General features: G+C 47.1%; 3 protein-coding genes across 8 annotated transcripts; all 3 read left to right on the top strand.

Annotated features, from left to right (window-relative positions):
• Positions 1-13: 13 nt before the first annotated feature.
• Positions 14-9,230, top strand: toe (twin of eyg). The gene is made up of 6 exons (XM_017234706.3): positions 14-509; positions 3,603-3,890; positions 5,471-5,611; positions 6,570-7,010; positions 7,068-7,252; positions 7,418-9,230. Exons 1-6 carry the CDS (start codon positions 476-478, stop codon positions 8,042-8,044), a joined length of 1,716 nt encoding a protein of 571 aa, XP_017090195.2. The 5' UTR covers positions 14-475; the 3' UTR covers positions 8,045-9,230.
• Positions 9,231-12,811: 3,581 nt separating this feature from the next.
• ArfGAP1 (ADP-ribosylation factor GTPase-activating protein 1) lies at positions 12,812-15,215 on the top strand. 2 transcript variants are annotated; one of them, XM_017234562.3, is made up of 5 exons: positions 12,814-13,187; positions 13,250-13,812; positions 13,877-14,081; positions 14,250-14,309; positions 14,376-15,215. In XM_017234562.3, the coding sequence occupies exons 1-5, from the start codon at positions 13,128-13,130 to the stop codon at positions 14,901-14,903; spliced, it is 1,416 nt and encodes a 471-aa protein (XP_017090051.2). In that variant the 5' UTR covers positions 12,814-13,127; the 3' UTR covers positions 14,904-15,215. The 2 variants fall into 2 exon arrangements, with proteins under 2 accessions (XP_017090052.2, XP_017090051.2); XM_017234563.3 differs by lacking the exon at positions 14,250-14,309 and having other exon boundaries at positions 12,812-13,187.
• A 169-nt stretch (positions 15,216-15,384) lies between these two features.
• SCaMC (Short Calcium-binding Mitochondrial Carrier) lies at positions 15,385-26,294 on the top strand. 5 transcript variants are annotated; one of them, XM_070280568.1, is made up of 8 exons: positions 15,385-15,542; positions 16,149-16,824; positions 17,434-17,560; positions 17,614-17,701; positions 17,765-17,876; positions 23,933-24,091; positions 24,162-24,735; positions 24,802-26,294. In XM_070280568.1, the coding sequence occupies exons 2-8, from the start codon at positions 16,348-16,350 to the stop codon at positions 25,035-25,037; spliced, it is 1,773 nt and encodes a 590-aa protein (XP_070136669.1). In that variant the 5' UTR covers positions 15,385-15,542; positions 16,149-16,347; the 3' UTR covers positions 25,038-26,294. The 5 variants fall into 5 exon arrangements, with proteins under 5 accessions (XP_070136669.1, XP_017090048.2, XP_070136670.1 ...); XM_017234559.3 differs by having other exon boundaries at positions 15,411-15,542; positions 16,169-16,824; XM_070280569.1 differs by lacking the exons at positions 15,385-15,542; positions 16,149-16,824; positions 17,434-17,560; positions 17,614-17,701; positions 17,765-17,876 and adding an exon at positions 20,414-20,642.
• Positions 26,295-26,879: the final 585 nt, after the last annotated feature.

Below are 26,879 nucleotides of genomic sequence, written 5' to 3'. Positions count from 1 at the left end.
CCGGTGGCTCGGCTCAGTCTCATTCAGCGAGTCGCGGCGGGCGTTGAGTCGGATTGAGTGGAGTCCGAGTCCGATCCAGGTACGTGGTTACGAGTGCGAGTGCGGTGCGCGTCGAGTCAGCGAGCAGCAACATCAGCGGCAGCCACCGTTGGCGGTTCCGGTCCGCCCGAAGAAAACACTCTCCTCCACTTCGAAAACCAATAAGCCGTCGGAAAGCAGGCCCTAAAAATGCCGCCTTTTTAACCGACAACCCTTACTATTGAATGTGAATCCTACCAATTGCTCATTGCGTGGCATGGAAACCTCGACATCGCCAGGCCCCGCAAGGACAACCAACAAGCTCAGCACAGCATCACCGGCCACCTCTGCCACGTCGCCGGGATCCCCGGCAGCCATCATGCCCATGGCGGTGCCGATGCCGTCGCATCTGTAACTTTTGGGTAGCTCGGCAGGAGGTGTCGTCCAGCCGACGGCAATGTCACCCATTTCACCCACGGCGGCTCCCACAGGTGAGTGTTGTTACCTTTGGTACTTACCTCAGTTTAAATGCAAGGAAGGATATCCTTTTAGATAATAGGAGTAATATCAAGTCTGTGGTTTACATGACTTGTTTCATGCCTCATATGCTTATGTTGCTTACGTGACTTACCTTGTTGATAAATGAGATACTATTATATTATTCAGATATTTTACATTAATTTTAGCTGAATAATATCTTCAATTTCCACTCTAATCCTTGATGATCCTTCACCTCGTAGCCATTACTAACCTCAGATTATGAGTAGCCACCAATTTTATTCCCAAATGCCGGGGATATTGCTTCAGTTGTTGGTGTTGCTGCTGCTCCGGCTGCATGCCCCATAAGAGCGAAAAGTCTGGGGCGAAATTCCGTGAACTGACAGGGATATCTCGCAGGCCCGAAACAGTATTTAAAACAAAAGCCAGCCATCCAGCCAGCCAGCCATCCAGCCACCACAAGAAACTGGTGGCACTAGTCCAAATGCCTGCTGAAAAAGTGCAATGATTTGGAAATTTCACAACAGCAACACTGCAGCAGCAACAGCGGCAGCAACAGCAACATTTGTGGCAACTGTTTTGGTCTTTCGCACATCAGTGGCAATTTGTTTTGCACAAGTATGGGTTGTCAAATAAAATTAGTTCACGTCGGCGGCCATCGAGTGTATCTGCAAGATACACACAGTGTCCCGGACGGGAAGGTGGTGGGAGTGGAGGCTAGGGGGCGAGCAAAGCTTTGACTTGTCTCTAGAAGGTGTTGGAAGTTGCACAATAAATAAATAATTATAAAAGGAGGCCCAGAGCAAAAGCCAGAGAGAAAGAGAGGGTTAAAAAAAAAACGTATACGGAGACACCAACCGGGGACGGAGGACCGACCAGGCGATGGAGGAGAGGTCGGGTACATGGCATACATTGAAGTTTAAGCATAGGGCAGAAACCATACTTAGGGGTCTCAGGTTACGTGGTGCGTGTATTCACATTATTCTTAGAAAGCCAAGCGTATAGAAGGTGTGCACAATGATTTTGAAGAGTGCCCCGACTGGGTTAAGTTCGACTTGGTTTGCTTCGAAGAGGTGCTTTGAAGAGTAGGAACTCCTCACCATTGCTCTTCCGTTGCAGCCCAGATGGAAGACGCCAATGATATCTTAATCGTAGCTCCAAGCCTTAAATATAGTTTCCACCCTGTGCCCTATGGAATCCTTAAACTATCTGCCCTATGGAATCCTTAAACCCATGATACTTAAAGACCATTTGAAGCAAATATTAAGGTATTTGCATAATCTCTGTAAAAAGAATGCGTGAAAAACCAAATACGCACAATAAAATCCAACAAAAACTGGCATCAAATTAGACAGGCTGGAGGAGGCGAGGTGGCAGCCATCTCGGGAAGCTTAGGAAAATGTGCGAAGATCGCCGTAATGCGCACTGGCAGTAAAAACCAGAAGCTTCGGGGACGAGTAATGCGCTGCGCGCGACAAACAAGATCAGCGAGCCCTATCCTGGAGGCTGGAACGGGGGCATGTGGTTAAGGTCTTGAGATGGGAATGGGAATCAGGTTGGAGATGCGTTGAGGAGCCGCACAAAAAGCGAGCAACTTTAATTTATATGCAGTGCCAGGGATCGGGGGGACAACAAGGAGTCTGGACGGCAACAAGGGGCCAAGGGGGAGGCTGTGGCAAAAAGTTACCGGTAGCAATAAATCAAACTATCAATTGAATTCCGAGGCGATCATCACTTGTGGCGAGCTGCGATCCCGATTCCGATCCCGAGTCGAGCTTCAGCTCTCCGAATGGCATCGCCTCTTGTTATAAGTCTCACGGTGACATGCGAGTGGATGCACTAAGAGAAATAATGGGAGCTACTTAAAATAAGCTACTAAGATAATATGGGGGTTAATGATAAAGGTGTATAGGATACTATAGAGTATCGAATTTCTAAAAGGGTAAATAATCTAGAGTTATATAACTTTCTTTAAGAAAAAACCTCATATTTTTTGCCAATGTGTGAGATCGGCAAAGAAAAAAAGGGTTTCCGACCATGGTTCTCCAGCGATTTTAAGCCGCTTTCGCAATTGACTGAGGCGCATCGCGGGGCAGTCGGAGCTGTCGCATTTCGTAGTAAATCATCGGTCGATCCGCTCGGACTTTTAACATACAACCAGCATCTGGATGTCTTGAACTGGGTACTGAGCTCGAGACACTGGGGCAATCCGGAGGCACTGAGCGCTGTTGACATCCCGGCAGCGGCGGCATAAATCAGCCAAGTGGCCATAACCACAACAATTGGTGCAACTAGCGATTGCAGCAAATTGCCGCAACAGCCACTTCTAAAGCGGAGTGCAAGTCCCATCTGCATGGGCTTTAATTAGCCAGGGATCGGAGATCGGGGGATGGGGGATCGAGGATCGGGGTCGGACTCTGAGGCACTTTGAAACCCGATGGCATGCCGTCGCCACACACGGAGCTCGTTCGCACCAAAAAAGAGGTGTTAAAATGTGTGCAGTTCTCGCGATCAGATAAAATGTCAAAACGAACATAAAAGCTTCTACATCCGAGGAATGGCCAATTGCTGCCACATCGCTGACAAGTGATCTCCCGATCGCCCGATTGTCCCGATTGCGAGATTCCCAATCCCGGGCCCAACAAATTGCCGGCGAGAATTTCATAAATTCCGACTGGAATCAGTAGCTGGCACTTGGTGGCAGTGGCAGTGGCAGTGGAGGCTAATGGACCACACCGCGTCCATTATGCCCATAAACGTTGACACTTCCGCCACTGATGGCAGTTCCAGACTCTACCACTGGCTGTGGCTTTAACTCTGGCTCTGACATCGTCGATCAGAAACACACCGAAATTTGTCCGACCATCTCATTGTTTCATTCGGCCTCGGTCTCCCCCCAAATCCTGATGATCAGGCTACAAATTTCTTGGTGTTTCTGTGTCACGCGCGGAATGCCGGCAACAGCTTCGTTTAAATTCCAATTGACGTTTAATGATTTTGCGACCAAACACTGGGAGAAACAAGAGGATTTTGGGGTAGACTTTCTTTTCTTTACTTAATAATATTACCATGTTCTATAATTTCAGTTCTTGCCCCAGCGCACAGTCTAAGTCCCTCCACGCCCATTCTGGCCCAGGGAACACCACCTGCCCCAGCATTGGGTGGACTCTTTTGTGGAGGCAACCCGGCTCCAAGTGGAATGGGAGGAGTAGGAGCAGGAGCAGGGCCCGGGTCAGCAGCTGCTGCTGCAGCCACAAATCTCAATGCCCTGGCCTCCCAGCACAGACTACTGGAGTTGTCCCGGTTTGGACTGAGAGGATACGACCTGGCCCAGCACATGCTGTCCCAGCAAGGAGCAGTGTCCAAGCTGTTAGGTAAGTTCATTGGGAAATCTCCAATAGAATTAGGGAATAGGAGGCAGGGAAATGTAGTGCAACGTGGTCCAGACCACCCTGACCAATGCAATCAGCCACATAATGCGGAACCACAAAACACGCGCCCCAAATGCAATCGCCAAGTGTCCCCAAGCGTCCCAATCGATTTGCACGGCGAGCCGTGTTGTGGGGTCACGTAAACACGACAAATCGATTGGCAATCGCCTTCGCCCCCACCTGCACCTGGGCGCCCCACCTCCTGCCCCCGCCTGTTCCGCTCCTCCAGGAAGTCTGCTTCGGCTGGAGCACACCTGTTGCCACCTGTGGGCCCCGACACTTGGCCATGTCATTCTCGATTTGCCTACTTGAGAGCCTCGAATTGCTAATGTGATTTGCAAGCCTGCATGTTGGCCAGGAAATGCACGCTTAGAAGACATTTGGGTTAGATTCTTTTAAAGCGAAATATATGATGTAACTATAGAACCAGTGTAGAGTTTAGAACCCGGCTCCCCCTCCACTGATTGAATAGATTTTGTGAATAAATCTGCCCATTCACAAATACCCGATAGCGTAACATTAAATCGCACCCACAGATCTCTGGGGATGCCATTCATTTCCATTCCAGTCAATTTAAATTGTGTAAATAATTTCCGTTTTGCACAAAAAGCGACAAGACAAATGTGTACGAGTGCGAGTACACTGAGTCTATTCATTAGTTCGAGCCACCAGACTGCACTGCGGCGAGCTCAGCTGGATGGGGTTCAGCATAATTAAAATCAATGATAATAAATTCGCCATTCAAAATCGAATTAATGGCATGGCCGCATGAGCCGGCTAATCCCCATTTGCCCCTTGCCGGAGATGCCCAACGGATTTTCTCCGGGTGTAATCTAGCCACGACAGCGCTCAATTTACAAGATAAACGCGCGCGCCTGTCAACCGCTTCCGACGAATTATCATTTGAGCCGCGTCTGTGAGCCCGAATGCCAGTCTGAATCCGCCGAGTCCGAGTCTGACTCGAGTCTGGCTCCACTGATGTTGTCAAATATTCAAATTAGCGCTCCCCTGAATGGACGCCGGGCTGCTGCCGGTCGCTTAATTGTCTAGTTAGTTAGTCAACAGGTAGCACAGGTAGCGAACACAATGCAATGCGGCCGGAGGGCTTTTGACCTATTCGAAACGCCCACACGGCCCCACTGTCTCACCCCGTCCCGGAGGAGGGCCGGTGGAGGCTTTGAACAATGTGAAAATTATGCGAGTCGCACAATACCAAGCCCTAGCCCAAGGCATTCCATTTGGGGATAGCCGTAGCCGGAGCCAAAGCCGAACCCGAAGCCGGAGAAAAGCCCCGTCCCATCGATTGCACAACTGGAAATAGTGGTATTTGGAGGCTGTTTTGTGCCCAAGCTAGTGGCTTACTCATGAGCTTAGCTCCTAATTTGGCCAATAACACTAACAAGCAGGTGGATGTATTAATAAATTTTTATTAGTTAATTACAAGCTTTGAATAATGGCACTTGTTAGTCGGAGAAGGGTTTTGAATATACCAATTTCAATTCATAAACTCTTTTTCTTTGCAGGCACTCTGAGACCTCCTGGCCTAATAGGAGGCTCCAAGCCCAAAGTGGCCACCCCAACAGTAGTCTCCAAAATCGAGCAGTACAAGCGCGAGAACCCGACCATCTTCGCGTGGGAAATCCGGGAGCGACTGATCACCGAAGGTAAGAAAACAATGAGATCAATTGGGGGCAGGAATCGATTGGCATTGGGAAGCCGAGATGGCCAAGCATCCACAGGGGGACAGGCTAATTAACTGACAGGGAACCCCCGAAAGCGAAATTGCCCAACAAATGACAACGGTCGCGACAAGAGTCTGGCTCGGTCCTGACTAAGCGAATCTTCCTCAGAGACCCTGGATGGACCCTCCTCATGAGCCAAGTCTCCTCCTCATTGGGAGATTGACAGGAGAGGAACTGGGGTGGATCGGCTATCTGGGGGATTGATGTGTTTATGGTGCTCGTAATGCGAAGCCAGCCTGCCTCAGCCTGCCTCATTTAATGTTGTAAGAATCGCTGGAATCAGCAGGATATATTGTTCCACGGCGGCGGCAGATTTAGATTTATCGATTGGCTAATTTATGAACATCCGCTGCGAGTCGTCCGATTGATATGTAAATGTGCTCACATTTGTGTCACTCATTTTGGGTTCTTCCCTCCCCGTTCATGGCTGGAAGAATTGGAAGATAATCGCTGCCAGAATGGGAGCCAGCAAGTAGTCCGCTCTGCGGCAGCAACCAGTTCATCAGTTGGATCTCTGGCTGGTTCCTGGCTGACAGTTGCTCGTGGGCTGGGATGCTGGACACTGGACACTCAAGGGGAACGAGAAGTCAGACCAGGAGGCAGTCGGTTCGCATTGCCCGGTGCAATGAATCCTCAAGATAGCCATCTCCCGCATGAGACGCACGAACACACACACTGGCCCACTGATCCCAATCGCTCCTCTCATTACAGTCAATCTTGAGCTCATTTCGGCGGGGTCACCTTCCTCAGGTCATGACGTTCAGCATCCGGTTAGGAAAAGAAGAAACATTTTCTTCCCATTTTCATATTCTTCTCATTAAAAAAAACAATGGTTTAGTTTACAGGTTGACTAAGAAGCTAAAATCTTTCCTCGTTCCAGGTGTATGCACCAATGCCACCGCTCCCTCCGTAAGCAGCATAAATAGAATCCTACGGAATAGAGCGGCGGAACGGGCGGCGGCGGAGTTTGCCCGAGCAGCCAGCTACGGCTACGCAATGCATCCCACCCACCCTCACCCGTACACCAGTTTTCCCACCTGGCCAACGCATCATCCGCTGTGGAGTGCCGTGCCCCTGCCCGCCGGAACGGGAGCACCGACCTCGGGGGTAGGTGGCTTGCCGCCTGGAAGCAGCAGTGGCTATGGCAGCGAAGGAAACGTCAGCTCGAATCCCAACAGCAACGGCAACAACAACACCAATAGCGGTAGTGTCTGCGGGGATAGCAGTGCGGGCAGTGGACGGTTCTCCTTGCCGGCCCTTTCTCCCGACTCCGGAAGCAGGGACAGTCGATCGCCGGATGGGGAAGCAAACAGGATGATAGGTGAGTTTGTCGAAAAAAGGGTTTAAGATGGAAACTAATATGAAATTTCCATTGCAGACATCGAGGGCGAGGACAGCGAGTCGCAGGACAGCGATCAGCCAAAGTTCCGGCGGAACAGGACTACCTTCAGCCCGGAGCAGCTGGACGAGCTGGAGAAGGAGTTCGAAAAGTCGCACTATCCGTGCGTCAGCACCCGCGAGAAGCTGGCCGGTAGGACCGCCCTCAGCGAGGCGAGGGTTCAGGTGAGTTCTGGTTGATGCCGCCGACGAATCCTCCCCAGCAATTTCCCCCTCCCTCCTACTAACCACTTGTCGGAGCATGCTTCGACCTTGACACGACACAGATCGATCCCACGGCTCTTTTTTTTATGGACTAACCAATTGTCTCTTCACCGATTGATCAACCAGGTTTGGTTTTCCAACAGACGAGCGAAATGGCGGCGCCATCAGCGGGTCAACTTGCTCAAGCAGCGCGACTCGCCCTCGACCTCGAGCTCACCCACGCCGGCTTTCGCCGGGGCTCCGGCGGCCAGCAAAGCTCCGGCTCCGGCTCCGGCTCAGGCCCAGCTTCCGGAATCTGGCCACCACCCACTCCAGGCGATCAGTTCCCAGTTTACCAATCCCGGGGCCTACTACCACACCAGCAGTTCCACCTGTCCCCCAGCCACTATGCCAGCCTGCAACAGTCGCGCGGAAGAGCCCCAGGCATCGGCCCAGCCACCGCTGGTGACTCCACCAACAGCAGCACCCCTGGCAGCGGCCCTGCTGCCTGCCTCAACCACAGCATCAGCTCCATTATCAATGGGCGGTGAGAACAGCGCCTTCCGCAGCCTGCCCATGCCCATGCCCATGTCGATGTCCATGCCCCCCGCCTCGGCGGCGGCCTTCGCTCTGACCTTTGCCCGCCAGTACATAGCCAAGTACATGGCCTCGCCCATGAATCTGGGGGGACGGGCCAACCCGGAGGAGCACTCCGAAGAGGAGCCGGTGGACGAAGAGGACGAGGTCATAAACGTGGAGCACGACGCCGAGTGATCTTACTTTATTTTATTTTTTTACTCCGGAGGCACCGCTCCCGAGTCGCTTTAAATCGAGAATTTAGTGCAATTTTTAACTTAATTTATTCAGTTTCTACTATGTATGTATGTATATCCGAACCGCGTGCTGAGTACAAATAAAAATTGAAAATTGAAAAATCAAAAGAATCAGAATCGAAATCAGAAGAATGAGATGCGTGCGATAAGTTCTCACGAGGTTCGTATAATTGGTTTGGAAGTGTCAGGGAGATCTGAGGGGGACCTGGGGCTTTTCGAAAACAACTCAAGTGGACAAATCTGACAATTTTGTGGCTACCAAAAGCAGCAAAGTCAGAAGAAAGAAGTGAAGAGCCACTGGCACAGGCTCCAGAGTCTTCAGAGTCTCCAGAGCCTCAAGTACCTCAGGCAGGCGGAGAAGGGGACTCACTCCGTAGGGGCATGGGATCTGGTGGAATCTGCTGGGATATCTGCTGGAGCTGAAGCTGAAGCTAAAGCTGTAGCTGTAGCTGGAGCCGGGTGATTAATGTGGCTTTAATTACATGCGCTGTCCTCGTTTTTGTCGTCAATGTGTATGCTCGGATGGATCACTATAATTATATAGATGGCCGAATTAAATTTTAATTTAACGCCTGTCAAATCAGAAAACCACTTCCATAATCGTTCGCACTCGAGAGCCCCGAAATCCATTCGCCCCATACAGATCCACGGGGGCAGCCCCCGAAAACAGTTATTCATATTCACATTGAATACGATCGATGATCGGTGGAATCAATCGAACTATGCGCCAGCCGCTATTCTGCCACTTTTTATTGATTGTAATGAGCCACCGAAGGCGTCAACTCCAGCGTCGATCGGTGATGAAAGAAAGACGCCTGCCTGGCCTGCCTTCCTGCCAGCCAGGGGAATGCGAAACAATTAAAAAATATAAACCCCGATATTCCCCAATACAAAGCCCGGGTACCTGCGGCTTTCGATGAGTTGTCGAAATGGATTGCGCCACGAGGAAAGGGCTACACCGGACAAAATTGAATTAAAAACCTATTTAGCATGAGCTGGTTTAAGTGTGGAATTTTCTTTACATTCTTAAGGAGCTCTTTCCATAAAGAAAGTCAGATGATGGTTTTGAATCAGACTATTATTTCTCCTGATTCAGATTAAATGTTAATATTTTTAGTGCCATCCAAGTAGATATTGTTTTACCGTCTTTGTGAAAAACATGGCGCTTTGGGGTCATATGTCGCCCTAGCTTTCCAGTATGAGGGAATGGGATTTGGGGGACTGAACTAAACCAACTAAAACTGGCTGCATATCATCATCTGAGTGTCTGAGGCCGCATCCTTGTGCCGATCCGTGGCCTGTACCTGTTAATTGCCAAAGGCGTTAGTATTAAGTGGTTTTCGTGCTTATTATAAATATCTCTTAATTTTCGCCATCCCCACGATATGTGACCGAGTGTGTATGTGTGTGAGTCGCTAAATCTTGAAATGGCAATCACCGACTGAAGACTGAAGAGCCAGTCGCCAGTCTCCAGGCTTCCAACTTGCCAAGTTGCCAACTAAAGGCAGCCATGTGGACTCTCTGCTGCAATCCCTGTCGTCTGCTTTGTTGTCATTATGTTGTGTTATTTGGCACGATTTGTTAAGGCTAAGGAGCAGGAATGGCTCTGGAACCGGGACTGAGCCAGCTCCAGTCCAGGGGCGAAGTCTGCCAGGGATTCTAACTTAGTTCTTAGTTCAAACTTAAAAGATCTATTAAAACTATTTTTAATAAGCTAAAGTAAAAGTGTATGTTCAAATATATAAAAATATATGAAGTATTTTTATAGAAGATAAGAAACCCCATAGATCCCTCCTGGTTACTCCCCTGATTTTTTGGTGGACTCCGTTGCTGCTGAAGGCTGTGCGCGGTTGCATGATGCTGCCGATCGATTGGGCCCGAATCGATCAGAGCGGCCAGGAGCGGCACCAGGAATGGCCAAAGCAGTAGCCGATGACTAGCCCTAGTCCTCGCCCCTTGGTCGGTGCCCCTCCAACCCCTAATCTTTGAGAGAGTTGCCGCTTTCGACCATGAGAGCGGGAGCCAAACTGGCGTCGCAAACAGCACACACAGGGCACATAATTGTCGCATGCAAGATCGCGGCCATCGACATCGGCATTGACAAGCTCCACTCTTGGGGAGGGGGAGGAGGTGGAGGAGCTCTGGTCCGGGAGGAGCTGGAGAAGGGTTGCTCTCGACAGCAGGACATGAAAGGTAACGCATTGCTGCGACCAGGAGAATAAGTAATTCACTTAACGCTTTAATATCGCTGATAAATACAGACCAATCTGCATCGTCCTCCTCCTCCTCCGGGGACTCTAAGCCCCTTACATTTCCACTTAATTGGTGCAATTTCGAACGATTTTATTTCATTCGCCTGCGTTTCGTTTAGTTTTTTCTTTTTATTTTCATTTAGATCTTTGGTTCTTCCGCGGAGAGATCACCTGTGCCTGCGCAGACTTTGTGGCTGCGGCGTGCGAACAGTCTGCTCATTTGCATAAATTCAAATTCATTTGCACGGCAATGGGGCTATGGGACTTGGATTGGACTCCAAATGGGAAAGGGAAATGCGACTACGAGTCGAGCATTGTTTTGCACGTGTTGACAAGTTGCCAAGGGGACTTACAAGATCGAGTATGGGAAGGGGACCGGATGCTTCGATGATAAAATGCTCATCCTCTCCAGAGTCCGCCAAAAGCCACATTTTCAGTTTTCTGTTTTCAGTTTTGAGGGCCAACCGACGACGTCTATGCGAGTTTAATGCAAGCCTAAGCCTATAATTTGATCGTATCCACACAATAACTCAGAGTCCGGACCCAAACCTGAACCCGAAATGGACCTGGAGTGCAAAATGCCCAGTGGCGCTCTTGGGGGCGTGGCACACCGCCGAGCAAGAGCAGTGACAGACCCGATAATGGATGCGCAGCAATGCCATTTCTGGCAGATCGGGGAGTGTACAGCGGCTTCTGATAAGACCACCAGCGGGTTAACACTCAGAAAATGGAGTTTAGATTACAGTCTACCATAAGAGGTAATAAAAAAGTCAGAAAAATGATTATAAAATTAGTTAATTATTCAGTATTTTATCATTTAAAGACTACTATGATTTATTGAAGAAAAACCTTTTCAATTTAAATTTTTTAAATAAATATTTTAATGTGCATCGAATCCAGAGAATCTGCAGAAGGACAAGTAGTTGTTGAAAGCGTCGAGCGAGTGCCCAGCCAGGAACGCCCGACTCACTCCGGGCGAGGAGGAGACCCTTCCTCTGGCCAGGGGATGGATGAATCGATCGAATCGATCGGATTACCCGGCAGGCTTTTCAATTCAACACATCCTCCGGTCGCCTGGGCAATTATATGCTCGAATCTGCTCCAACCGATCCAGCCCGGCCACGCCTCCTTGGGCGTGCGGCGCAAATTATAATCTGCTGACTGAAATAAATGCGCGAGTTTGGAAATTGAAAAGGAATTAGTGGTGGGCAGGTGGGCAGGCAGCCGATCTGCAGAAATATTGTGCATAATTATATGCTAATCCGGCATTGAGTTATGTCTGCTCGTGTGTGTGGTCACTTACCCCAGGAGGAGGGGGATCTAGAGACCGATCTAGGGAGGGAAAATGGTTTCTTGCAGGGCGGCGCCTGATTCCATAACTGGGAATCCCCCGACCCCACTATATATTCTACGGCGGTGGCCCAGTCCCCCCCGCGGTCTGTTTGCATTGAAGTCGCTCATGTAAGTAATTTCCTACTCCAAGATTTCCCAAATTCAAATCCGAAAGCCACCGACGACCACCAGTAGGAGATTGATTACTGTTACGAGTGTGATAAATCGCTGTTTTTATTAACTTTTTCGGCGTGACGCGGCGGAATTGGCCTGCATCGTCCCTCGGAAGACGCCGGCGGATGAATAACCCCGATCTGGGAATCAGATCAGCGTGATAATGTATAATTTGTTGGAGTGTTATGCTCTGCCCAAAACAAAGGCATGCTATCCAATAAAGGTAATTGAATTTGTCCAGAGGAGAAGGTACATTTCTGCAATGCTTCACAGGTAGAACAGTGACCCACTGGCCAGTAGATTGGCCAATATTACAAATTATTTTTTAGATTTTTCGTCAATTTTTCCAGGGGGTCCCCTTCAAAATTTTAAAAACTGCAGAAAATCACATTATGTCTCACAGCGAAGCCCATATCTTGGCCAATATTCATCCGATTCTTAAACGGAATACCTTAAGCGATTCGCGGATTGATTCTCCATAAAACTGCATCAAAATCTGGAAACAAATTATTTTTTAGATTTTTCATCAATTGGGTCCTAGTGGGTCCCCTTCAAAATTTTGAAAAGTGCAGAAAATGACATTATGTCCCACAGCGAAGCCCATATCTTGGCCAATATTCATCCGATTCTTGAGCGGAATACCTTAAGCGATTCGCGGATCGATTCTCCATAAAACTGCATCAAAATCTGGAAACAAATTATTTTTTAGATTTTTCGTCAATTTTCCTAGGGGGTCCCCTTCAAAATTTTGAAAAATGCAAAAAATAACCTTCGTAACTTTTTCAAAAAAAATTTTATAGATTCTTGTTCTATATATATTTTTCAAAATTTGTATTGCGCGCTTTCTTCAGCGTTGCCAGGCTTCGCTCCAATTTAATCGTCTGTAAACCACCATTATATCGATATATTGATAGCTCGATATATTTGCAACAACCCTAACAACAACAAAAAAGACTTCCAAGTGGACACGCTTAACCGTTTTTTTTTTTTTGCCAATTTGCCATTATTCTGGGCTGGAGCTACCCCAAGAACCCAAAACATCTGTTAAATGTTTAGTCAAGTGACTGCTGCTATTTGTGTTTTGATACGGCAACTGAGAGGCTGCGGAGTGGGAATCCTCGGTTAGCTCTTGGAGATTGCACGAAAATCAGCGCCAGCGTCAGCAAAAGTCTCAGAGCGACTTCGTATCAGCTGCGGAACTGAACCGAGAGTTGGGCAATCGCCACCCACAAATCAAATACGTCCAATCCTTAGCGAATTGTTGGCATGGCCAGTCCCAGAACGCGTAGGGTGCTCCAGGAGCTGAAGCCGCAGGACGAAAATTCGGTGGGTTTCAACAGATTGCAGAAAAAGTATTTTTTATAACTTTCCACATTATTGCCCATCAGAAATGCTTTGAGTGTGGCACCCACAATCCGCAGTGGGTGTCCGTGACCTATGGCATTTGGATCTGCCTGGAGTGCTCCGGGAAGCACCGCAGCTTGGGCGTTCATTTGTCCTTTGTGCGTTCGGTGACGATGGACAAGTGGAAGGACATTGAGCTGGAGAAAATGAAGGCCGGTGGTAATCGCAATGCCCGGGAGTTCCTTGAGGATCAGGCGGACTGGAACGATCGAGCCCCAATCACCCAACGTTACAACTCCAAGGCAGCGGCTCTTTACCGAGACAAGATCTCCACCTTGGCCCAGGGCAAGAGCTGGGATCAGAAGGAGGCGGAGGTGCGGCTGAGCAGCTCCAACAGCTTTAGCAGCGGTGGGGGCTCTAGCTCCACCCAGTCGCGACCCAGTGCAACAGGTTATGGAGGAAACGCTACGAGCGGTGGAGGCTATCAGAATGGTGGTGGAGGGAGTGGCGACCTTGGAGGCTATCAGCAGTACCAGACCCAGGAGTTTAAGGATCAAAAAGAGGAGTTCTTCAATAGGCGTCAAGTAGAGAATGCTTCTAGACCAGAGTAAGAGACGGTTGTGTGTTCTTTGTGTCCAAGTGATAAGATTAATATGGGTTCTTTGTTCCAGCCACTTGCCACCGAGTCAGGGCGGAAAATATGCAGGTTTCGGGTTCACTCGCGAGCCCCCACCAAAAACGCAATCTCAGGAGCTCTTCGACTCGACCCTGTCCACCTTGGCTTCCGGTTGGAGTATCTTTTCCTCTAATGCCTCTAAATTGGCCAACACGGCAAAGGAGAAAGCAGTAACCACAGTCAATTTGGCCTCAACAAAGGTGGGTTTTATTAAATTTGTTGGTAGTTCGAGAATGGCTTGATTTATTTTAAGTAAATTTATTTAAATTTTTATCTTTTAGTCTCATTTATGTACTTAGATTCTAGTTTGCTGTTTACACATTATTTAGTATTATTTATTTTTGCTTTTATTTTGTATTTTGTTGTAGATTAAAGAAGGCACGTTGCTAGATTCTGTTCAGAGTGGTGTCACAGATGTGGCCTCCAAGGTCTGTAGTGTCGCTAGACTGTTCCTTACCTTTATTTTAATGAATATTTCGTTTGATTTCTCTTAGGTCACCGATATGAGCAAGCGTGGATGGAACAACTTGGCGGGAAGTAACATTTCTTCCCCCCAGGGCGGTTACAACGATCCTAATTTCGATGACAGCGCCTACCAGCGCTCCAATTCCGTGGGCGGCAATCTCGCCAGTGGACTGGGCCAGCAGAGCGGCGTGAGCGACAGCGACTGGGGTGGCTGGCAGCATGAGAACGCTGGAAACAAGACGCATCTGACTAGCTCCAGCTCGTATCACAATCAGTTGAGCAGCAACAGCGGAACGGCCACTGCTGGCGTGACCAACGATGCCGACTGGTCGGGCTTCGAGTCGTCAAACTACCAGAGCTCAGAGACCTCTTACCAGAACGCCCCGTCCGGTGGAGCAACTACACGGCGAAACATGAAGCTGCAGGACACGTCGGCCAAGCTGAGTGAGGGCTTCGAGAACCTGGACGTGAAGAATGTCAAATCCAAACCAGGATCGACCGGCGGCGGCAACAAGGCTAGCGCCGAGGACGATGCCTGGAACCTGTTGATGAACTAGATGGCCGAACAATTCCACAGATTGCATCTTGTATTCCCCTCAGTTCGTTGTGTTTCATTTGTTATGTGTCTTTTCATGTGAGGCGGCGAAGGCTGTTGTGCGCGCATTTAAAATGTAATTAACTGAATGTATATTCCCAAGAACTATCCGAAAGCTACGATTTCATACAAAAAAGTGCAACACTGCTCCAAAATTCAATTCCACAGTTTAGACCAATTTTTGTATAGAACTACTTAACGAATAATTTAGTTTAAAATATATAAACAGCATTCTGCAGATTGAGAGGAGAGAAAATACATATGTTAAAAAGTATTATTTTTGTGTTTATTCTAGATGCTGACCCAAATTTTTAAATCAAAAGTTTAAACCTCCTCGAACCAGAATCTGGTTGCAAACGAACTCGAACATGGGCCTCACAGGGAACTATCGATAAGCTTTTAGTATTTTTAATACTGCGATATAAAATACATTTTTGATACTAAAATATCGATAGGAACAACCCCAACCGCTCATCTCTATGGATTTTAAATTGAATATTCTTCCGACCAAAATTCGTGCCACCTTAAACACTTGAAAAGCAACTGAAGAGCTCAAGTCATAGCTGGCCGCCGACCGTCTACCCTACATCCAATAGAAAAGGTAATCCATCGCAGGACCTTCGACATTTTAGGTCCTCGTAGAGGAATTTCTTTTGCATATCCAATTCCGTATCCATTTGCGTGCGTGTGTGTGTGAGTGCCTGAAAATCGACGGCTGCAGAATTATTTTTGCCAAATTGGCAAGAATCGCGAGCAATTTGCCAGAAATTTGAGTTGTTGCCGGCTGGAAAAGTACGATGAATTGCAAGGAGTGGCCGAGAAAGTGGTCTTCGTCTAGCATTTCTGCATAATAAGCTGGGTTTAAAAGTAGAAAGTTCGAGTTTGTCGCTGGGGGAAACTCTCCCTTTTTCCCCATCCCCGCCGCTTTGCTTTTTGGGCCATGTGCGTGTGCGTGAAGCTGGTTCAAGGTTTTCCGGAAATGCGCTCGCGGCCTTCAGCTGCTAGAAAGCTGCTGCTTTGAAAATCAATGGACATTCCTAAATGCGAGGACAGTAGCCAAGCGGACTAAGCTCACACCCTTCGGAGAAATCCAGCATCGGATGACTTCACCCAGGCAGCCGGTGAAACTTAATATCCACCATTTGTTTGTTTATTGCTCCCCAGACGGTCTCGAACTAACATAAACAATTTACTAATGCCGTGCCAGGCGTCTGACTGTTTTTCCAGGTATTTTCGATCGGACACCCAAAATGTGCCGGCCATAGGAGGAGCTACAAAACTCAAACCGCATTCAACTCCGCCCGCAGTCTCCAGTTGGATAGCCACTATCAAAGTAACCCCAAAAATCCATCGCCGACGGTCCTTCGCAGAAAACTCGAGATAAACCGTAAACACGAGTCTAGAGAATGGTCAGAAAGCAAGTCGGACTCGAAAACAGCGCATCCCTAGCAGTAAGCCAGCAGCAGCAGGAGGAGCAAAAGGATAATAAGCAGCAGAAGCACCAGGTGCAGGATCAGCAGATCGATACTGACTTAAGCCAAAGGAGCAGTCCCAACTACGCCAAGCAGGCGCAGGCCATCTACGCGCCGTTGCATCCTTCGCTCGCCACCTTGTCCACCGGCTATGACCATGGCAGCTCGCGGCTCTTTAGTCTACAGCATACGCACATCGCCACGATGCCCTACAATCTGCACTCGGTGTCGCCCCAAAACATGGTCGCCACCGCCGGCCAGGCCATCCTGCCCACGGAGATACCCATCGAGGACGAGGAACGGCTGGAGCGCATATTTAAGCAGCTGGACCGCGACGGCGACGGACGGATCGACATCCACGACCTGTCGGCGGCGCTGCACGAGTTCGGGATGTCGAGTGTCTACGCTGAGGTGAGCAGGGGGATCTGGGAACGAGACGGCGAACGTGAATAGCATAAGTTATGTGCATGTGCCACATGTGCCCGCCCGGGTCTTGCAAAGCTTTTGTTCCGCTTTTCTTTAGAAAGCAGCTGACACATAAGATCAATAATATGCGGCCTTGACGGCCGAACGTATCTGAGAATCTTAATTTATACAATGTATATTATTGCTGTAGAATGCCCTGATCTGGGCAAACAATTTATCTTAACCCTTTGCTTATCCTTCAGATAAAATCTACATGTCGCTGAAAATAGCCTATTATTGCCAAGGCTATTGAAATTCTCCCTTATTTATTTATTAGAAAGTAAACACCCCGATGGTTTCCATTAGTTTTTCTGATATTCTAATTTCACAACCAAGAGAAAGCAATCAGAAATGGATTAGCTGACCCACAGAGGGTTAATGTGCAGACAAGTGTCGAGATTTTTATGGTTTCCGCTGGCGAAGCCCTCTGGATACGACAAATTGATTTGTTTTTAATGATTGCGGTCGATTCTGGCAGTCAATGTCTGGCCACATTTCAGTAATATTCCTTTGGCGAAAGTACTAGTAAAATTCCGCACCTATTCCACGTTTCAGAAATTCCTCCAACAGTCCGACAAGGATCAGAGTGGCAACGTGGGCTTTGCCGAGTTCATGCACTACGTCAGGGAGCACGAGAAGAACCTTGTACTGCAGTTCTCGCACTTAGACAAGAACCGAGATGGTGAGTTTATTAATTTTCATTTAAAACGAATGGTATCTGAGATATAATTTCAGGGAAAGTGGACTTGGAGGAGCTGATTTCCGCTTTCAAAGACCTGGGCCTGGACATTGACATAGACGAGGCGAGGAAACTACTCACCAGGTAGGAGTTTTGTCTTTTTTCGAGCGGCCTTTTGAATTTTAAAGAATATTATCTATAATACAGAATGGATAAGGACGGAAGCCTGAACATTAGCTTTAACGAGTGGCGCGACTTTATGCTCCTTGCGCCATCAACGGACATCCACGACTTGATTAAATTTTGGCGTCACTCTACTGTGAGTTATGAGCACAATCTGTACTCCCCCAAAGTGTAGTGGTTTGTGCAAGTTTTTAAGTTTGGCTTTAAGTTTATTGTTCCCTCCTAGCCATGTACATACGTTTAGTTCCTTTGTAGCTGTTTAACGTTATCGTATTTGAAACTAATAATTGACTACTTTTACCCTCTTATCCTCGCCAATAACTGAAAACAATATCAAACATACCAACCACACCACCCACATACGATCCAAAACTATGTATGTCAATGTAGTACCTACACCCACACTACTCCTGACTAACTGAGGAAGATCTGAAGGTACATATCCGCCAAGTTAACATATTACGATTTACAAAAAAAAAAATCATTTAAAAATATTGCTATAGTCCCTCACAAGTAGTCGAAGGGCACGGGAAGTACAATCGCTCCGAACCAGAACACACCCATCCCACCCACCGTCAGCGGCTTTATCATTAGTTCCATATTTTAATCAGTCACCCATTGTAGTGCCTGCATGTGTTTGGTTTTCGTTTCATTGTATTCAGTCTACTAGTATTACCTTCACCCGAAAGAAAATTCCTATCGGACAGCGAAGAGACGGAGCTTTTGATATAATGACTGGGTTTCTCTTAGTCGCGCTCTTAGCCCGTGGACTTACTGACGTAAACGTTAAGCTGATTTCATCAGACAGTTTAAAAAAACCCGATTAGGGGAAGTCACTTATTTTGATATCATATCGGGATGGGTTTCGCATTCTCATAAAGATCCAGCAGTTTTTTTAAGGTGCACAGCGAAAAAAGATGGAATGGATTCCTAATGGAATCAATATTTATAGTATGAGGGAGGGATTGCTCTCTATGGTAGAAAGTTTTTATAATTTCTCTTAGTTTAAAACTTAACTTACCTCAATTGTGTTTTAGTTTATTAGCTTTTTATCCAATGACCAGTGCAAATGACGCTCCCAGTGGCCTGCGTAATCATTTTGTTTACGTTCATCATCTTGTGGGCTCTGTCCTCGCTATAGCCCACCATTTATATCAATTCCATGTAACTGGGAAATCACATTCTGTATACTTGGAGGCCTGTAGGTTCCACTCACCGATCGCAGTCTGGAACAACTTTTTAAAATTCCAGCTTATCGGTCGCCGGGTGGGTTTTTGTGTTTTTTGTGTGCAGACCTGAAATGTTTAAGGTCAACCGGTGGCTCGGGGATTGTCGTCAAGCAGCCGCAGTGGGAAGCGATGCCCCCAGGGCGTTGTGAACCGACTGGGCAGGTCCCGTTCTGTTTCTATTTATAGCCATGCTGGCAAGGATACAGGTTCGGAATACGTTCCGCGGTCTGCATTAGCCTAATGATGGGAGCTGGGCTGGCCGAGGCCTGCGCACTAACTGGGCTTTAATTAAGTTTGTGGCTATAATTAAATTGCCTCCACTATGATGATTGATTCGCCCAGAGATTGAACGCATATACGCGCCGATAAGCCTCCGAGCCTGCACTTGGACATTTATATTTGCCTTGTCGTTGTTGGGTTGCAAAAATAGAAAATATTTACACCGATTCCGCGAATAAATGTGATTACTTGGCCAAAGTTCGCTGTCTAGCCGAGACGCAGTTCAGAAGTCTGCGTTCGATTTGGATCCGGATCCACTCAAAGTAACATATAGTAGTTGTAACTAGTTAAATATTGTATAAGATTTGGGTGCATGTAACCAAAAGTTTTGAGTGCGGACTTGGAACCTGGTTGGATGGCTAATGGTTGCATGACTCTGCGATCATGTAATCCAAGTGTTTCGGGAGAACACTGCAGGGTTCGAAATTGTATTTTTTATTATTAGTGGCTTTTGTCGGTAATTTAAGACCGATGGGGGCTCGTTAAGTAGGCAATTGAGTAGCACCCGTTGCATTTAACCACAATAGGCGGTTATTGGGCGTCGTAAATTAATTCCACTGGTTAAGGTATCACTCGGCAGGGGCCTGCCCTAGAAAGTGGGGTGTGTCCTCAGCGGGCCTTGGCTTATCTCCATGATAGTCCGGATGCCAGGAGATGACAAGCTTATTTTTCTAATTTATTTTTTAATCGACGTGATAAGCGCGTGCCATTTATTTTTTTTGCGTTTTGAGTTAAAATCGGAATGTGTTTTCTGTTGACAACACTCGGAGAGTGATCCCGAACCTTGTGGTCTGTGCTCTGTGGTCTCCTGATAAGTCCGGACCCATATACTGTGACGTAGGTCCTGTAATAAAATGAGAAAAGTTTCCGCCGGGTGTAAACAAATAGTGTCGGTTGTGCTGCAGACGCTCTACGCTCTGGAGGGCAGCGTCATCCCGGCGAGGAGCTAATAAAGTCACACGCCCGTCATGTGGCTATCAGACCCTTGAGAGGTGCGAAGTCGGCTATAACCGGTTCGGCATGCGAAAAGTCACTTTCGTGATAAAGAATCAAACTTGTAAACAAAAACAGGCAATCGAAAAAGCCAAAAGTCTGGCCTCAAGATGATAATTGTGGGTAGTTCCCGATACCCCTCAGAGTAAAGCAGCTTTTGATCGACTAGTCACATAGAAAAACACATTTAGACTTACCTAAAAAGTATATTTTTTTGATAAAAAATTGCAATGGGAAAAAATTCCAGCCCAGGTGTTGGAAGGGGATTGCAGATCCAATTGTAAGCTGGTTCTGCTAGCTTACAAATTGTAGATTCAAGAAAAATGGCTTGAACTCCGAGCCGGGTGGCTATCCTGCTCAGACTGAAGTAACACCGCCGCCAAGATGACCTCCCAAAGCGGGTATGTGGAGGATCCAACTGCGGTAAGGCATTCTGAGTCGAAGGGCTGTCGACAGGGCCCAGGCTATGATAACTAATTGGGGTATGGGGTATGGGGGCTCTGGTCTGTGGCAGGGGTTGCCCCGAGGCCGCACACGCCACCATGGCAAGAGGAGGGGGTGAGCGCCGCCGCGAAAGAGGAAGGCAGATGCGAAAAGCCCACAACGGCTACGATGGTGCACTTTGCTCCGCGAGGAGACGCCGTATCGCGAAGCTTCGGAGCGATCGCTCTCGGGTTTCCAATCGCTCGCGCCGAGTCGCGAGTGGCGACCGCCAGCCGCGGAATTCAGTCTTCTGTCAGCTGGCTCCCGCGATGGTTGTGCGCGCGTGAAACCCCCAAGCCCCAAATTATAATTTGAAATCGCCTCCCCACTGGAGCGTAGTTATATAATTGAGCTTCGAGCGTTGTCTCTCTTTGTGAGCAGTGAGCTGCAAGTGTAAATAAAATTGCAATCAAGCGCTGAAGCGAGTCGACCAAAGTCTAGCCGCGTTTTAAGGCCACAGAATAAATAATTTAATATTGAAAAGAGCCAAAAACAAGATATTTTGTAACAACGGCTCGCAGTGAAAGTTGCAATTGTGTGTTCGGACAGTGAAAGCCACATTCCGGCGCCAAAACTAGCGTAACGGAAACGAATAACCCGGAGTTTCGGATCGGAAGTGGTGGTGCAGTTGAACCAAATCCAGACAAGATGCTGCGAAATAGCACCTACCAGTACAATCTGCCAGTCGATTACCACAACATCCAGCAAATGGCAGTTGCTGGCGACATGATGGAGGATTTCGTGGTCATATTCCGTGACATGATGGGACGGGTAGGTTGACTACGACGACGACGAGCCTCTTTAATGGCCTTTGTTGAGGCATACACTACTCATCCATGAGTCCACTCTCAACTCTCATAACCCAATGCAGCGGAAGCTGACTCACTTCCCAATTATTTGCTATATGGCTGCGATTGTGTATCTTATCGTCTGCGGTTTTTCCTGGAAATTCACAGTTGAGGTTTAGGATCGGGGAGTCTGCCACGTTAAGGAACATATTTTCAGATGCTTTTTTTTTTACGGGCCTCTAAAAATAATACTCGAAATGGCAGCACCTCAATTTCCCTTCGCAGCTGTTGCAATTGTTCGCCTGCACTTGTACTTACACAATGCGGAATGCTTAATGTCTCGCTTCGATTTGGTTTTGGCTTTCGAGTTTAGGTTGCCCCACGGGCCCCTAGCAACAGCGCGATCGTTGGCGCGCTGAAGCGAGCTCCGGCGGGTGACGGGATCGGGTGCTGATATGGAACCGGTCCGTGCCTCCGCTCCCCGCTGGCTTCCACCGATTTTTAGCGATCGACGATGAAGACGACATACTTAGTGCGGCGCGTGGTGTCTCTCTGCTGGCTACTCTCTGGCTCTTCTAGTTTTTGGTTGCCAACCAGTCGTCATGCTTCTGCTCTTGGCCAACAGTGCGTATGTGTAATATGTGGACGCCTTCGAGGCGACTGAGTCAGCGCCTTTGACCCCTCCCTCGGCCCTGTAGTTGGCAAGCTGGTCAAGCCCCCACGATTTCTGTGACGTCAACAGTTTTCTCTCTTTTTATACGAACCTGTTGATATTTATATTACACGGCTGTTTACTGGGTAGCACAAAATTCCCCCAATGACGTCTACCAGCGAGTTCTACGTACATGAGTCAAGTTCATCAGTCGGTCGATGATCCACTCCCCAATGCTACATATCTTGAAAACCCCCGACCGACTTCTTGGGCAGCTCCCTTGGCCCCGTTTGCCTTCATGTCTGGTCGGTTGATTGACCATTCAAGCGATGGCTAACCTTGGAGCATTGTATTAATGATAGTAAGGGCCTTGCTATCATCTATGAATGCACCAAGGTGGGTTAACTTGGTTAAGACCCCTGTCCTTTCACGGTCGTTTCCACGTCTGTGCGCCAAAATTCACGGTTGTTATAAATAGCCCAGATTGTCTATTAAAAAGCTCTTCGCAGTCATGTGCCTCTCGACGATTATATACATTATATATATGCATACATATGTGAATGAATCTCGGAAATGATAAATTCCATCAGCAATGACGATGCATTAAGCGGCCAATTTACATTTCCATGGAACTTTTTCCACTGGATTAATATTCAATTTTGTTAATTGTCCGGCGAATGGTGCTACCCATGTGATTGCCATTTGCTAATTAGATGGACAAACTCAGCTCCATGATCGATCTTGGGATTCAGAGATCTTCTCACGTCTGGAGGGAACAAAGGTTACTTTTCCCAAAAAAAAAATAATTGTCACAAACACGCAAAATGATTTGGCACATCCCCGAGCAGAAGGCGGATGCTGGCATTTCTGGTTATATCTTGTATCTCCCGAATAGATAAACAAAACACTTTACAGCTCTCGTTATCGTTTGAATTAAATTTGATTCAATGCCATCCAGCTCGGGAGCGGGAAAGTGTAATAACCTGCTCGAATTCCCCTTAGAAAGTCTGTAATATTCAATCGAATTAGTTCATTCGCGAAAGCTTCGGGAATCACAAGACCCCCGTGATAATAGGAATTGTTATCAATTTCAGACAGCTTTCCAGCAATCAGTAATTCGTTTTAAATCTCCATCGAAAGCCACAAAGCTGAGCAATTCAAAGAAACAAATAATATTCGAGTTCATTGAGCAAAAGTAGGGAGAGAAACTTTGCCAAATTACACAACAAATTGGCGAGCCAATTATTTTCTGAGGAAGAGGACTGGGAGGAGGGCACGTCTGACGTTCCGAAAGAAAGCAGCAGAGACGCCAAACTAAGTATATAGTAGTGGCACGAACCGCCGATATACATACTACATCCACACACGAGCCAGCCACACAACTAATTCGCATGATATAACCTTTGTTTATGGCAGACTATTGCATCGCTTTCGGCTTTTGTGCTTCCGCCATTCTGGCAAAGGCGCGTGTGGATTGCGTATTTTTCTGCAACCGCCAGACTAGTGGCCTAATCTTTATATATAGAACCACCACACCACCACCTGCAACTGCAGTTGCGTGGCTGGCTAGGCTTGATTATAAGTAGAGGATGGGGCCTAATCCGAGGATCACAGGGGTGGGTGATACCTATGACCTATTGCGATGACCCTACTTTCATTATTCTAAACTGCACATCATTAACCGTAGCTTAGCATAGTCCCAGATCTTGGAAAGAAACCCCCAGAGAACCCCAACACAACTAACCTATCCTCGTTTTGATCCTTGCAGTACCTCGACATTGGCGAGGATATGAACGTACCTGATGACTTCACACAGAAGGAGATGCAGACAGGCCTCTGGTGGCGGCACTTGGTAGCGGGTGGCATTGCAGGAGCAGTGTCCCGGACGTGCACAGCGCCACTGGACAGAATCAAAGTGTACTTACAGGTGAGTGGCTCAACCCCAAATATAAAATATAAACAAGATTCTAACGAAAACCCTCTCTTTCTCAAACCAGGTACAAACGCAAAGAATGGGAATCTCAGAGTGTATGCAGATCATGCTGAACGAAGGCGGATCACGGAGCATGTGGCGCGGCAATGGCATCAATGTCCTTAAGATTGCTCCCGAAACAGCTCTGAAGTTTGCCGCCTACGAGCAGATGAAGCGACTGATCCGCGGCGAGGATGCCAGCCGGCAGATGAGCATCGTGGAGCGCTTCTATGCTGGAGCAGCTGCCGGTGGCATTTCCCAGACCATCATCTATCCCATGGAAGTATTAAAGACGCGCCTGGCGCTAAGGAAGACTGGCCAGTACGCCGGCATTGCTGATGCTGCGGCAAAGATCTATAAGCACGAGGGCGCGCGAAGCTTCTACAGAGGCTATGTGCCGAACATCCTGGGAATCCTGCCATACGCCGGCATCGATCTGGCCGTATACGAGACCCTGAAACGACGATACATCGCCAGCCACGACAACAACGAGCAGCCCAGCTTCCTGGTGCTACTCGCTTGTGGCAGCACATCGAGTGCGCTCGGCCAGCTCTGCTCCTACCCTCTGGCCCTGGTGCGGACTCGGCTACAGGCACAAGGTGAGCAGCAAGGATTTTAGTTATAAACCCAAGATTGCTAATCGTTTTTTTCTTTCCATCTTTTAGCCGCCGAAACAATTGCCAATCAAAAGCGTAAGACCCAGATCCCTCTGAAGAGTAGCGACGCGCACAGCAGCGAAGAGACGATGACGGGTCTGTTCCGCAAGATCGTGCGACAGGAGGGTCTCACGGGACTGTACCGGGGCATTACGCCCAACTTCCTCAAGGTCCTGCCGGCGGTCTCCATCAGCTATGTGGTGTACGAGTACTCGAGTCGCGCCCTGGGCATCAAGATGTCGTGAGATGTTTCTGCCTTAATCTCGCTCCGAACGGGCTCGACTGCCGAGACCCTTGGCTGACCCCGTGCGCCCGTGTCCGTGTGTTTGCAGTGCAGACCGTTCCGGGCCGCGGCGGCAGCTACTGCTGTGCTCCATTTGTATAGTTGTAGTGGTAGGTTAAGTCGGGCGGCCCGCCACTCGCTCTCTACTACTTTCCTTAAGTGTAAACCGGCCTCTTCCATGTTCTGGGTTAAATCTATCCTTTTTAATTTATAGTTAAATTAGTTTGATTACTTTCTAAAAAAAATACAAAATAAGTGATACTATGGCTAATTTATTTCGTTCGCTAATTTAAGCGAAAAACAAGTGTTACAAACCCGCACGCGCCCACATCCTTCTTAGGCTATCCTGCGACCGACCTACCTGCAAGTAGGACCTAGGCCACTCTCTAATTCTTAAGTGCTAATTTATTTACATTTGTACGTAGGCTAAACTGCTATACCAGTGCAGTGCTATACCAAAAACAAAAACAAAAGAATGAAAGAAAAACAAAAAGAAAGCGGAACTGGCCATAAGAAAGTTTCCGAATCTGGATCCGTATCCGGTCGAGTGAGCAAGGCAGGCTGAGTGTGAGGAATTTCGTATCGAATCGATCGACGACAGCTTGTACACACGGAAAAAAGACATTAAAACTACGATGTACTCGTTTTTGCATAGATTCATTGGATTAAACAAATTAATGCGAAACACTTAACGTTTACAATGTGATGATAATAGTTTATAATATACATATATATATATACCTACTATAATACCGACTTGTACGCTTCGGAGCTGTCGGCGGCGAGGCTGAAACTTTTGTAGCATTTTATTTGTTAAGTTTAGTAACACTTTCTCTTAGATCGTATTGCAAATGAAGCCAACGAGATTAATTGTGACTAAAGCTAACAAACAAAAAACAAATCAAACAAACACATACACCATGTAATTTATTTTATATATATATACACATCATGTGAATCTAAAACACCCGACCCGAACTTCAGTTCAATCCTATTTTTTTTACACATTATAATGGTTCTGAATTTAAAAGAATGTATGTATAACTTGTAACCCTACTCTTAATTAGCCAATTGAATTTTGTACATCCTTAGTTAAATAGTGACTTTAAATATGATTTTTCATTATTCCTCCCAAAACTACCCATCAACGTTCATTTTACCTATTTAAAAGAAGTTTATCATTGAAAATCACGTAATAAATACAATAATCAAACTGAAATTCAAGCTACATGATTTTGTTTATGATTTTTGACATTAGTTCCATTGGATTTAGGACTTGGTCAAAGGGAACCTCTTGCTACGACCCAAATCGGAGTGCATAGTATAGAAAACTATATACTATAAATCGAATAAAAGTTTTATAAATTATTTGTTTCCTAGCGGATCTACGCACGAAGTTGTTTGACAAAGTCTAATCTTGCTAGTCCATGAATAAATCTTAGATTTAAATACAATTTAACACTAAATATTTAATGAAAATATATAATACAATATATATTTAAAGACAATTTTCCAGGAGAAAACAGCATAAGATACTTAAACTATTTAACATACGAATATATAACTTGAAATACTCGGATATACATATTGTTATATTTTTGTACGTTTAGCTAATTTTTAAATAAATTATTTAATGTGATTTATAAGCCCCAATTCCAGTTACAAAATAAAACTAATAATTATAAATGATGAGTGAGTTTCTTCTGGATCTACATCTTCGGGTCGTTAACATTTCAAAGGTCTCTTCCAATGGGTTTTCTCACAGAAATATTTTAGAAAACTTTTCGAAAATGTTTTGAAAAAT

The sequence above is a fragment of the Drosophila bipectinata genome, chromosome 3L, assembly GCF_030179905.1.
Source record: "Drosophila bipectinata strain 14024-0381.07 chromosome 3L, DbipHiC1v2, whole genome shotgun sequence".
NCBI lineage: Eukaryota > Metazoa > Arthropoda > Insecta > Diptera > Drosophilidae > Drosophila > Drosophila bipectinata.
The sequence above is the reverse complement of the archived record's forward strand: the minus strand, read 5'-3'. Positions and strand labels throughout refer to the sequence as shown.